General features: G+C 60.9%; 1 protein-coding gene across 1 annotated transcript; it reads right to left on the minus strand.

The window, feature by feature from the left end:
* Window positions 1-1,571: 1,571 nt before the first annotated feature.
* Window positions 1,572-5,906, minus strand: MISP (mitotic spindle positioning). The gene is made up of 4 exons (XM_060146781.1): window positions 4,211-5,906; window positions 3,521-3,651; window positions 2,408-2,446; window positions 1,572-1,799 (listed from the first exon to the last, which is right to left on the minus strand). Exons 1-4 carry the CDS (start codon window positions 5,889-5,891, stop codon window positions 1,710-1,712), a joined length of 1,941 nt encoding a protein of 646 aa, XP_060002764.1. The 5' UTR covers window positions 5,892-5,906; the 3' UTR covers window positions 1,572-1,709.
* Between the last annotated feature and the right edge of the window lie 3,813 nt (window positions 5,907-9,719).

A 9,719-nucleotide genomic window follows, 5' to 3' on the forward strand; every position in this document is an offset into this window, starting at 1 on the left:
ACGCCTGGATTTAGCCCCGTGAGACCCGAGTCGGACTCCTGACCCCCAGGACTGTCAGAGAACCAATCTGTGCTGGTTTAAGCCCCCTGTTCACGATGACTTGTTCCAGTCACCCCAGGAGACTCACATCCTCAGAGCAGGGGGACCAGGGGGACCGACCCATGGACACCAGGGTGAGGATGTGCTGGGACATGGGGGAGGACCTGGCGAGACTCAGGCAGGTTGTATCTAAAGCCCCAAAATGCTTTCCTGAAAGGCGGGGGCCCACATTTGGTTCCTGGGGCTGGAACCCCAGAGAAGAGCTGACCTTGGCCACCGAGGAGCACGCCGCCGGGCCCAGGCGCTCCCCCTGAGGACAGATGCCCTCCTGCCTCAGATGGCCTGGTCTGCCCGAAGCAGCCCCCCTCGACCTCAGCTACCCCTGCCCCGGGCACCCTTGGAGACCCGCAGCCTCAGCTATTTCAGGCCACAGAGCCTCCCTGGCCCGCGTGGGCTGCTTTCAAGATGCCGCTCTTAGAATAGCTGTGGCCGTTTTCCCTGCGGCGACTGCAGGGGAAGGAGTTTTAAGGAGGAGAGGGGCCGGGGGCAGCAGGAGGGGACAGGCCCTGCTGGCTGGTTGCCACCAGTTGCTCCTAGCCTCTGGAGGCCCAGGCCGGTGGGAGGAGGGGGCTGCCATCGGGGTCATTCTGGGGTCAAGGCCAGGGGGTCCCATCACCATCCCCATGGGTGGGGGCGGGAAACAGAGGCAGGGCAGGTGGAGGGGCCCCTTGGCCACACAGAGGGGCAGCAGAGCCAGGTTTGAGTCCGCTGCCCATGGCCTTGCCCACGATGATCTTCTCTGCGGGGGTTGTGCCCCCGGTACACACGCGGAGCCTAACTAAAGACCCCTCCAACTTCCCCTGAAGCCAGAAGGGCTGGGGACTCCGCAAGCGCTTAATAAGTGCTCCGAGCATGACTGACGGGGCCACGTGGGAGAACTGAGACGGTCACTTGCTCACTGAACAAGCACTGCTTGAGCACCTTCTGTATACTACACTCAGGGATGTGGGGGACAGCCCGGGTGGGGTAGGGGCAGAGGCAGGAAGCAGCAGCCCTGGGGGCAGTGACATCACCCAGAGAAGTGAAGCAGGCAGAGGGGGAGGGAGAGGTCCAGGGCGGCCGACCACACCAGGCGGGGGACGGCCCCGCAGCTGCTTTATTTCATGGGGGGACAGAAGGACCCCCTTCAGACCCCACGTCGAGCCCTTTTCTCTGTCTGGGGCTGGCCCTCAGACTGGAGGTTTCCCAGGGCTGGAGCAGGGCAGGTCTCCCCTGTTAGATTGGGATGTCCCAGAAGAAGGAGCTGAGCGTCTCCCCTCTCAGACTAGCGGGAACAATTACATCTGGAGGTGGGGGATTTGGTCTCCTTCTTCCCCGGACCCAAGAGCGTTTGGCAACATCATAGGGGCAGAAGGAGTCATCCCCACCCAGCTTTTGACCCAGAAAGCACAACGATTTCTGCAGGCAAAGAAAAGCGGAAAAGAAAAACCTCAAGCCCAAAAGTGCGTCCACCCCTGGGCTTGGCAGCATGAGATTTGAGGTTCTTGGATCTGGATTTAAAGAGGAACCTATGTCCTAAGGCGGGGGCTCAGGACGGTCCGCAGTTCCCAGGGCCCAGGGCCCAGGGCCCAGGGCAGGGCAGGGCAGGGGGTGGGCGCCCGGCCCCAGGCTCAATCCTCATCCTCGCTGGCATAGATCTGGGCTTCCCAGCGCTCCGCCATGGCGTTCTTGTGGCGGGTTACCAGTGTGGCCTCCAAGACCTGCAAGAGGAGGCACGAAGTCCCCATCGGGGTCCTAACGCCCCCAAAAGGGGGTCCCAAAAGGTCCTAGCTCCCCTCGCTGCTAACCCATAGGAGAGGTCTAGAGCAGGGGTAAAGCAGGACCATCCCCTCCTCTGTTCCAGACCCTCTACTCCTGGTAATAGTGCCAAGGAATGTGTTAACTCATGCTGAGCTCCACGGTAGGGAAATGCCCGGGTCTGGCATTTTGGACTCAGCTCAAAGAGGGTCACAAATGTATTCCACAAATCCACTGAGGTAGCTGGCCTTCTACGCATCTCAGATGAAATGCCTCCCTTAAAGGAAATGCCTCCCTTAAAGTAAATGCCCCTGTCTTGGGCCAAGTCAGCCCCAAAACCATCTGGTAAAGAGGCGGCACATGGAACCTCTTTCCACAATCTATGCTCATGACAGGCATCAAAAGCAGGTCACAGAAAAATCCACCTCAGGCAGACACTATCAATCAAGAAGATATCCAGGGAAGTCCCCACACCCAGAAGAAGGGCTTCTGAGGGCCCTGACGCAATAGGGCAGGGGGCACAGATGTGGGAGGGAAAGGCTCAGGTCCTCGCCCCCAGGAGCACACTCACCTCCAAGTTGACTTGGTCAGTGGGGTTGAGGCCGGCATACTACAGGAAAGGAACATATGTCAGCCCCCAGGGCCCTCTAGCCCTGCCCACCCCAGAGCCCCCCTGGACTCAATGCACAGCCCCCTCAGTCACCACTTGGGGCAGAAGGGAAGGTCTTCCCTGCCCACCGTGGTCCCCCCAATCACCCCAAACTCAAAGCCATCCACCATGCTGCTCTCCTCAGTGAAGCCTTGGTCCGTCATTTGCAACTGTTTTCTCTTTGTAAACGTCATCGTAATAAAGACAGTTGACATTTATGGAGCTCTTGCCGTGGCCAGGCCCTACTCTAAGGCTGGAAGGGCGCTGTTCTTATTATCATGCTCATTTTACAGAGGAGGAGACTGAGGGTCAGAGAGGAGTAGGGTCTTGCCCATCACACCGCTGGCAAGCTGCAGGGCTGGGCCTTGAACCCAGGCCCCTGGGCTCCACTCTGCCCCAAACCTCTGGGCCAGTCTCTGAGCACCAGATTGGCGAGGCTGGAGTTGGTGTTATTCTCCATGGTGTCCACAGTACCCGCCCAGGGAGGAGAGGGCCTCACGGTTAGGAATGTGGGGTTTGGAGTCAGGCCTGGGTTCAAGTCCTGGCTTGGGAGCTCAGACTGTATGACCCTGGGCATAGGCGACTACGGCTTTCTCCAGAGAGTGGGCCACAGAACATGCCTCCAGGGTGTTAAAAGCACAGTGCGTGCAGAGCTCTGAGACATCCCTCATGAGGTGTGGATAATAATCAGAAATAACAATGATGGTAATAAACACATGAAAATAATAAGGGTGATTTTGATAGATTGCCACAGCTCTCCTCCTCCAAGCGGAGCTGCCTCTCAGCCTTTGGCTCAGGGGGACAACCTCATGGTGGGGACCCTGCTTATGTGGCCCAGACATGAAGAGAGGCCCAGTTTACCCATCGTGCACCACACGTGTGGGGGACACAGGCGCACAGTCACGGGCAGGGCAGTGAGGGAGGCAGGTGTCAAACCCAGCTCACGCTTGAGCCTTGCCTGACCTTCCCTGGCCCTAATGGGGGGCGTCAGACCTTGTCCAGGCCTCCAAGTGCACGGCAGGGCTCGAGACTCACCCACTGCTCATTCTTCTTTCTCTGCCTGGGGGCATCCTCAGCTGAGGCCTCTGCCGTCCACACCAGGCCGGAGTGCAGGTGGATGGGGGTGAAAAAGTGTGACTCAGACACCGAGTAGCTGTCCGTGATGCCTGGGGTAGGGAAGGAAAGAAAGGGCATCAGGGAGGATCCCGGGGTCTCCTGAGGGCAGAAAATTCGTCAGACCCCAGCCCAAGGGACACAGAGTCTGGCTAAGAGGCTGGACCAGTTAAGGAGATGGGTGAATGGACAGACAGAGCAGACAGCAGGTTGCAAAAACTGATAGACAGAGTGACCAACATAGCCAGTTAGGAGAAACTGGATCGACAGATGAGCCGACCACACAAGGAGAAAAACATTAAAAGTCACACGGTGGGTATTTTGCCTTGACAGAAAAGGAGCAATTGACCAAGAGGCTAGGACATCTGTAAACCTTTATGCACCTAACAACAAAGTGTCCAGATGCATAAAGAAAAAGCCCAAGGCCAAGTTGTTTCTCCAAAAGCTACTGCTTAAGCAGACAGACCAGCCAACCGGGGTAGTAGACGAAGTCCCCCAGATGCCCCCCAACCCCCAGCCTCTCCTGGCACCCTCACGCTCCTCATACCACCCTCCTCTGCTCCAATCTTTGAGACTCTGAGCAAAGCAGCCCTTCCCAGGACCCTGCCTCACCAGATGCGCGGGAGGAGCTCCTGGAATCTTGGTCACCGCACTCGTCCGGAGGCAGGGAGAAGACCTCAGGGTACAGAGCGCTCCGCCGCTCGTCAGCCACCTCCCGCTCCCGCCGCAGGACGCTCTCCACCTCCCTCTCCAGCAGCTCCGATGACTGGGACTTCTGTAGCCTCAGTGCCGGGGCCCCAGCCACCTCCCAGCCCCAAACTCGGGGGGCCTCAGCTTTCTCAGGCTCATCCGGGACCCCGAACCTCAAGGGACGCAGGCGGAAGTACTCCCATCGCACGACACCCCTGTTGGCACACAGGGGTCCCCGGGGAGGCTCCTGCTTTGTGCTTGCAGGCCTTGCAGAGGACCCCGAGGGATGCCTCTGAGACCCTGCGGCCTTTGGAGAGCCCACAGGCCTGGCCTCATCGGCAGAGAGACCGCTGGGCTTGCGGTAGGTGTGGAAGGCTGGGGGTTCTCCCGGGGGCGTCCGGGGGCTCAGGAATGGCTGGTAGGCATCAGGTGGGATGCGGTTCACCTTCCTCACCTCTGGTGTGGGGCTGGCTGCGCTGGCATCTGGGGTCGCGCTGAGGATGGAGTCTGCGCTGTGGACTCTCCTGAGGATGGGCTGGGGGCCTTCGGAGAACCAGTCGGATGTGGACACCCGGCCCACCTGCAGGCCCTCGCGCCGGTGGTCCTCCTCGCGCTGCGACCCCTGAGCGATGTCCCGCTGCACGTAGAGCGACGGGCGCCCCCTGTGCGGCCGCGGGGCCGTGGCCGGGCTCGCCCTGCTCAGCAGCGGCCTGGCCGGGATCTCCAGCAGCTCCTGCTGGCTGGCCGCCCGTTGCAGCCCCCGCTGCTCCCGGAGGTCTGCCTCCCGCTGCTGGGCCAGCCGGATCTCCCGCTCAATGGGCGTCTCCTTGGTGGGTTCCGGGGACCCCTCTTGGGACCAGGAACCAGGGTCATCCGAGGCTTGGGCACCAGAGCTGGCGGGTAAACCGTGGACCCTCTTCTCCTCCGTGACCACCTCCTTCTCCTGAGGCTTGACTGGGACGACATACCCATTGACCAGGGGTGGCCCGTTCAGGGCCTTGGAGGCCTGGCTGGCCCCAGGTGGTGGGATCCGAGGAACCCCCGCACGGGCGTGGGCCGCCCCGGGTGGAGCGCTCCTCTGCTCCAGGCTCAGGAACTGCCGCCTGGCTGCCAGGAAGTCGATCTGCTCTGTGTCAATCATGTTCTCCTCCAGGGGCGTGGACTGCGGGCGGCCGGGGCTCCTGGGCTCCCTGTGGTCAGAGGTGCCATGGAGCATGGCCACCGTGCCGCTCTTCCTGACCGCCTGGTCCTGAATGACCGCCCGGCGTTCCCACTCCAGGTCACGTGGCCGCCAGGGCGGGGTGTCCCTAGCCTCCAGGTGGTAGGCCTTCACCTCCGTCTCATCGTCCTCCGGGCAGGGCAGCTGTGGGGCCAGCCGGCCGGGGAAGACATGCAGGCTGAGGGGTGTCCCCGTCTGCACCATTTCCAGAGAGGCCTCGTGGTCAGCAGGCCAGGCCACTGGCTCATCCTGGCCCCAGCCTCTGGCCACGGACCTCACGTCCACCAGCTCAAACGAGTAGCTGGTGTCGCCTTTGAAGGCCATGCCGGCCACACGGGGTGAGTGGGGGATGCTGAAGATGGGGTATCTGGTCACTCGGTCCATGTTCTTGGGGTCTCTGCCCACCAGAGGATCCCAGGGTGGACAAGATCTGGGCTCACTGAGGGAAGAGAAAGACATGTCAGCCACCAGGTCAGAGCACCTGGGGGGAGGTGCAATCCCACTCCCTTCAAGGGCAAAGGCCTGGCCAAGTGGCCTCTGTGACTGGCCCAGGGAAGGGTAGGTGACCCAGCCCTGCCAATCAGAACATTCCACCCTTTGGCCTCTGCGATTGCTTCAGGGATGGACATGTGACGCAACCTGGCCAATGACGTGAAATTCTGGGACTTTGCAATTAACGTGGAAAATTGGACCCTCTTCCCACTGGGCTTATTAGGCTGGTTGGATGAGGCCGAGAGCTGTTGGGGGGCCATATGTGTCCTCCTGTGGACGCACCTTGCTTAAGAGCACCCCCAATCCCAACACAGCATCCTAAAAACTTTGTTTGAGCTCCTGGATCCAGCCACACCTGAATCCCTAGGTGCCCCTGTACTGACCCAACGATTCGGCCCCTGTGTGTCTAACATTTGCAGGTACCCCTCCCACCTCCTCTGCCAGACACTGCACACCCTGCAGGGTAAGCCTTCCACCCAGTTCACCGCTTCCAGACCCAGGGCCACCCCTAGACAGCCTCTCTCCCAGGGCACACACACCCTGAGGTTCCTTCTGTGATTTTTTCCATCTGACCTTTACAGATGAGCCCAGTGGGCCTGCCCCTCTCTTGGGGATGTCAAGTGGGGAAACTGAGACCCAGAGAGGGGTGGTGACGAGCAGACTCCCACACCCTCGTTCTCTCTCCTGCACCTGTCCAGCAGGACACCTTGTCCCATCCCAGACAATCCTTCTCAGCACCATAAAGCCAGGTTGGGCTAAGGAGCGCCTTGGACCTTGTCCCGCTGGGCCGGGCGACACCCTGACCCAGTGCTCCAGGGGGCCCAGCCCCCCTCCCAAGAGTCCCGGCTCCCTCTGAGCACAGCTCCAGGAGCCATCGTGAAGACCCGGCACTTGCTCTCACACCTCTGTGACTCCTGGCGTCCTCACACCCTGCCCAGGGCTCTCAAGACCGCCATCCGGCCTCAGGCCAAACCCCCAAAACTCTGCAGGCACCAGACCCCAAGGTCGACCCTCTTCCTCCTCCCTGTACCAGAACGACCCTTATTTCTGTTCCTCCACAGCCTTCTTAGCTACAGCCTACAGGACACCTCCTCCAGGGAGCCCCCCGCCCGCCAGATTGTCCCCACCCTCAGAACCTGTGGCCTGATCATCCTGCGTGTACCCAGCCCGGCACAGTGCGGAGCCACCGTTTTACAGCTGAGGAGAGGAACTCAACTCCTCAAGCAACCATGGTCTCCCGGTCTTGGCCCACCGGTGCCACCAGAGCTATTGGGTCCATCGCTGCATTTTTACACCAACTTGCTTGTAAAAGCTAAACATGGTTTTAAAAAGAAAAATGCAGACCCTCCCTGAACATGAAGTCGATCACGGGGAACCATGTTACACCTAACGCAGTGTCATGCAATCTTTCAAATATTGAGACTATAATTAAGAAAACAATATTAAAAAACAAGCAGGCTTGGGTAATAAATTCCAGCCAAGCGGGCAGAGCCTCTGTCCCAATGATGAACGTGGCTGGGGGTGCACATCTCTTTGAAGGGAGAGGGTTCTATTTGAGGCCTGTCACCTCCCACCTGAAGCCATCAGCCAGGACCCTCTCTCCCTCCCAGTGGGCCAGGTGAGCACCCCCTCCCTCAGCCCGGAGTCTGGTACACAGCAGGTACACAGTGGCTGACTCTCACTCTGGGTGCTCAGGGCCCAGGGTTTGGGCTCATTCTAGCCCAGACCCGGATGCCCCTCCAAAACAACCCCTCCAGCCCCAGCCCACCCTGGACGGCAGGTCTGGTGCCCGCGCCCTGCAGCTCCCCTCGGAGGGCAGGTGTGGCAGGACTGACTCAGAACCATTTGCCTAGTGCGGGGCCAGAGGCTCACCCGGCAGGATTTATAAGTCACATTCCGGGAAAAAGAACCGCACGCCCAGAGGGTGTCAAGTCTGCCTGTGGGTGGGGCAGTGTGGGGGACTGCTCCTTCCTCAGCCCATTCCTTCTGGGTGATTCACTGAGGTCAGTGGGGTGGGGTCCCCCTCGCCTGCATCCTTGGGCAAGTCTCCCTTCCGACCTCAGTGTCCACACCTGGACAGTAGGTAGAGTCCAGAGCACGTAGCTGCCACCACGAAGGGCTGCCGTGAAGACTCGGCACCCTGTCCCTGGTATACAGTAGGCGCTCGATAAATGCTTTCACGGCGGTGGCTGACGTTATTATTTATACCCTGGATCCACCACCGATCTCGAAGTGACCTTGGGGCAGGCATTCCCTCTCAAAAAGCCTCAGTCTCCCTGTCTGTAAAGTGGGACGTTGCTGACCCCACTGCCGGGTGTGGGGAGGATCAAGGAGGCCTGAGTGGGTGCCTGGCGCAGAGAAACCCTCGGGGAGAAACGCCCTCCTGGAGGCTTCGTGGACTCTGTGCAAATGAGTAGTAATAGCGCTCAGAGCCTCCCAGCTCCTGGTGGGGGTCCTCGTAATTGGGCATCTCACACCGGCAGCTTTTTTGCCTCTCATAAGAGCCTGTGACGAGGGGAACCATTCTTCTCCCCAACATGTAGCAGAGGAAACCGAGGCCCAGAGAGGGGTCACACCAGGGAGCGACAGAGCAACAGGTTCTGAAGCCAGGGAGTCGCCACCTCCTCCTCCAGGAAGTCCCCCTGGATGGCTCCTCCCCAGCCCCAACTTTGTACCCTGTTGATACCAAAACTGAAACTGGGTTTATGGTCCCTGGTGCCACACACCTGCTTCCTCATCACCGCGACTGGCCTCCTGCCCTTGGGCAAAGGCCTGCTGGAGGGGCCTGGGGCTCAGCAGGGATGGGCTCCTGGGCTTCTTCTGTCCCTCGGGGCTACGGTCTCCTGGACCCTGGCTGGCAGAGGCCCAACCCCTGGACACACCTGGACACTGGGCCAAGTCTCTGAACCGGCCCCACAGGATCCCAGCTGCCCTCCCAGAGGCTGGACACCTCCCCACGCTGACTGCCCCATCCCCCTCCTAGGAGCCCTCCGATACCACGGGAGGGTTGTAGGCTGTTCAAGGCCTCCCCAAGCAGGGCGCTGGCTGGGGCTAAGCATCTCCCCAGAAAGCTCCAGAATTCCCAGAACCAGTGGGGGGCCCTGTGCCTCTGGCCCTGGGGGTGCCGGTCAGGCCCCTCACTTAGAGGGTCAGAGATCAAGGCCCCTTGGATTTGGGGTCCTGAAGCCCGGGGTGGAGACGGGGGACCTGGCAAAGTTCAGGGATGGGGCTCTGCTCCCCTGGGCGGGTGCAGCGTGGGAAGGGCACAGACCTGGCCTCAGAGCCAGCCAGCGGGTACAGAGCGAGGGGAGGCCCCCGCCAGCCCCTGGGACCCCACTGAGTCTGGAGGGGGCTGAGGGTGGGGCTGGGGGCTCCCTCCCTGTACCCTGAAGGCCCCGCCGGTGAGCAGATGGTGCCGCTGGTACACAAGTGCCCATGCCGAAAGAAAAGCCCACCCCACTCAGGACCCCCGCCCGCCCAAGCCGTGCGTCCATCCCGCCCCCCCCCTTTCCCCAGACTCACCTCTCAGCTCTGAGCCGCAGCAGCCTCCAAGCCTGGCTCTGACTCTGTGGACGGCACAGGGGCCTCCCAGCCCCGCCCTGCCCCAGGTTGCCAGGGGACAGAGCCCCGCCCCGTGAAGCAGGTGCACCCCCTCCTCCCAGGCCCCACCTGGGCTCAAGAAACAAAGTCCAGAGGAGGAGGAGAAAGACGACACCACAG

Source organism: Lagenorhynchus albirostris, chromosome 3, assembly GCF_949774975.1.
Source record: "Lagenorhynchus albirostris chromosome 3, mLagAlb1.1, whole genome shotgun sequence".
Classification (NCBI taxonomy): Eukaryota; Metazoa; Chordata; class Mammalia; order Artiodactyla; family Delphinidae; genus Lagenorhynchus; species Lagenorhynchus albirostris.

Excerpts from the sequence above, each read along its gene's own strand:
- MISP (XM_060146781.1), bottom strand. The coding sequence starts at position 5,891 with ATGGACCGAGTGACCAGATACCCCATCTTCAGCATCCCCCACTCACCC. Across the intron at positions 3,652-4,210 it reads GAGCTCCTCCCGCGCATCTG|GCATCACGGACAGCTACTCG; the intron begins GTGAGGCAGGGT and ends TCCCTACCCCAG. Across the intron at positions 1,800-2,407 it reads CTGACCAAGTCAACTTGGAG|GTCTTGGAGGCCACACTGGT; the intron begins GTGAGTGTGCTC and ends CTCCTCTTGCAG.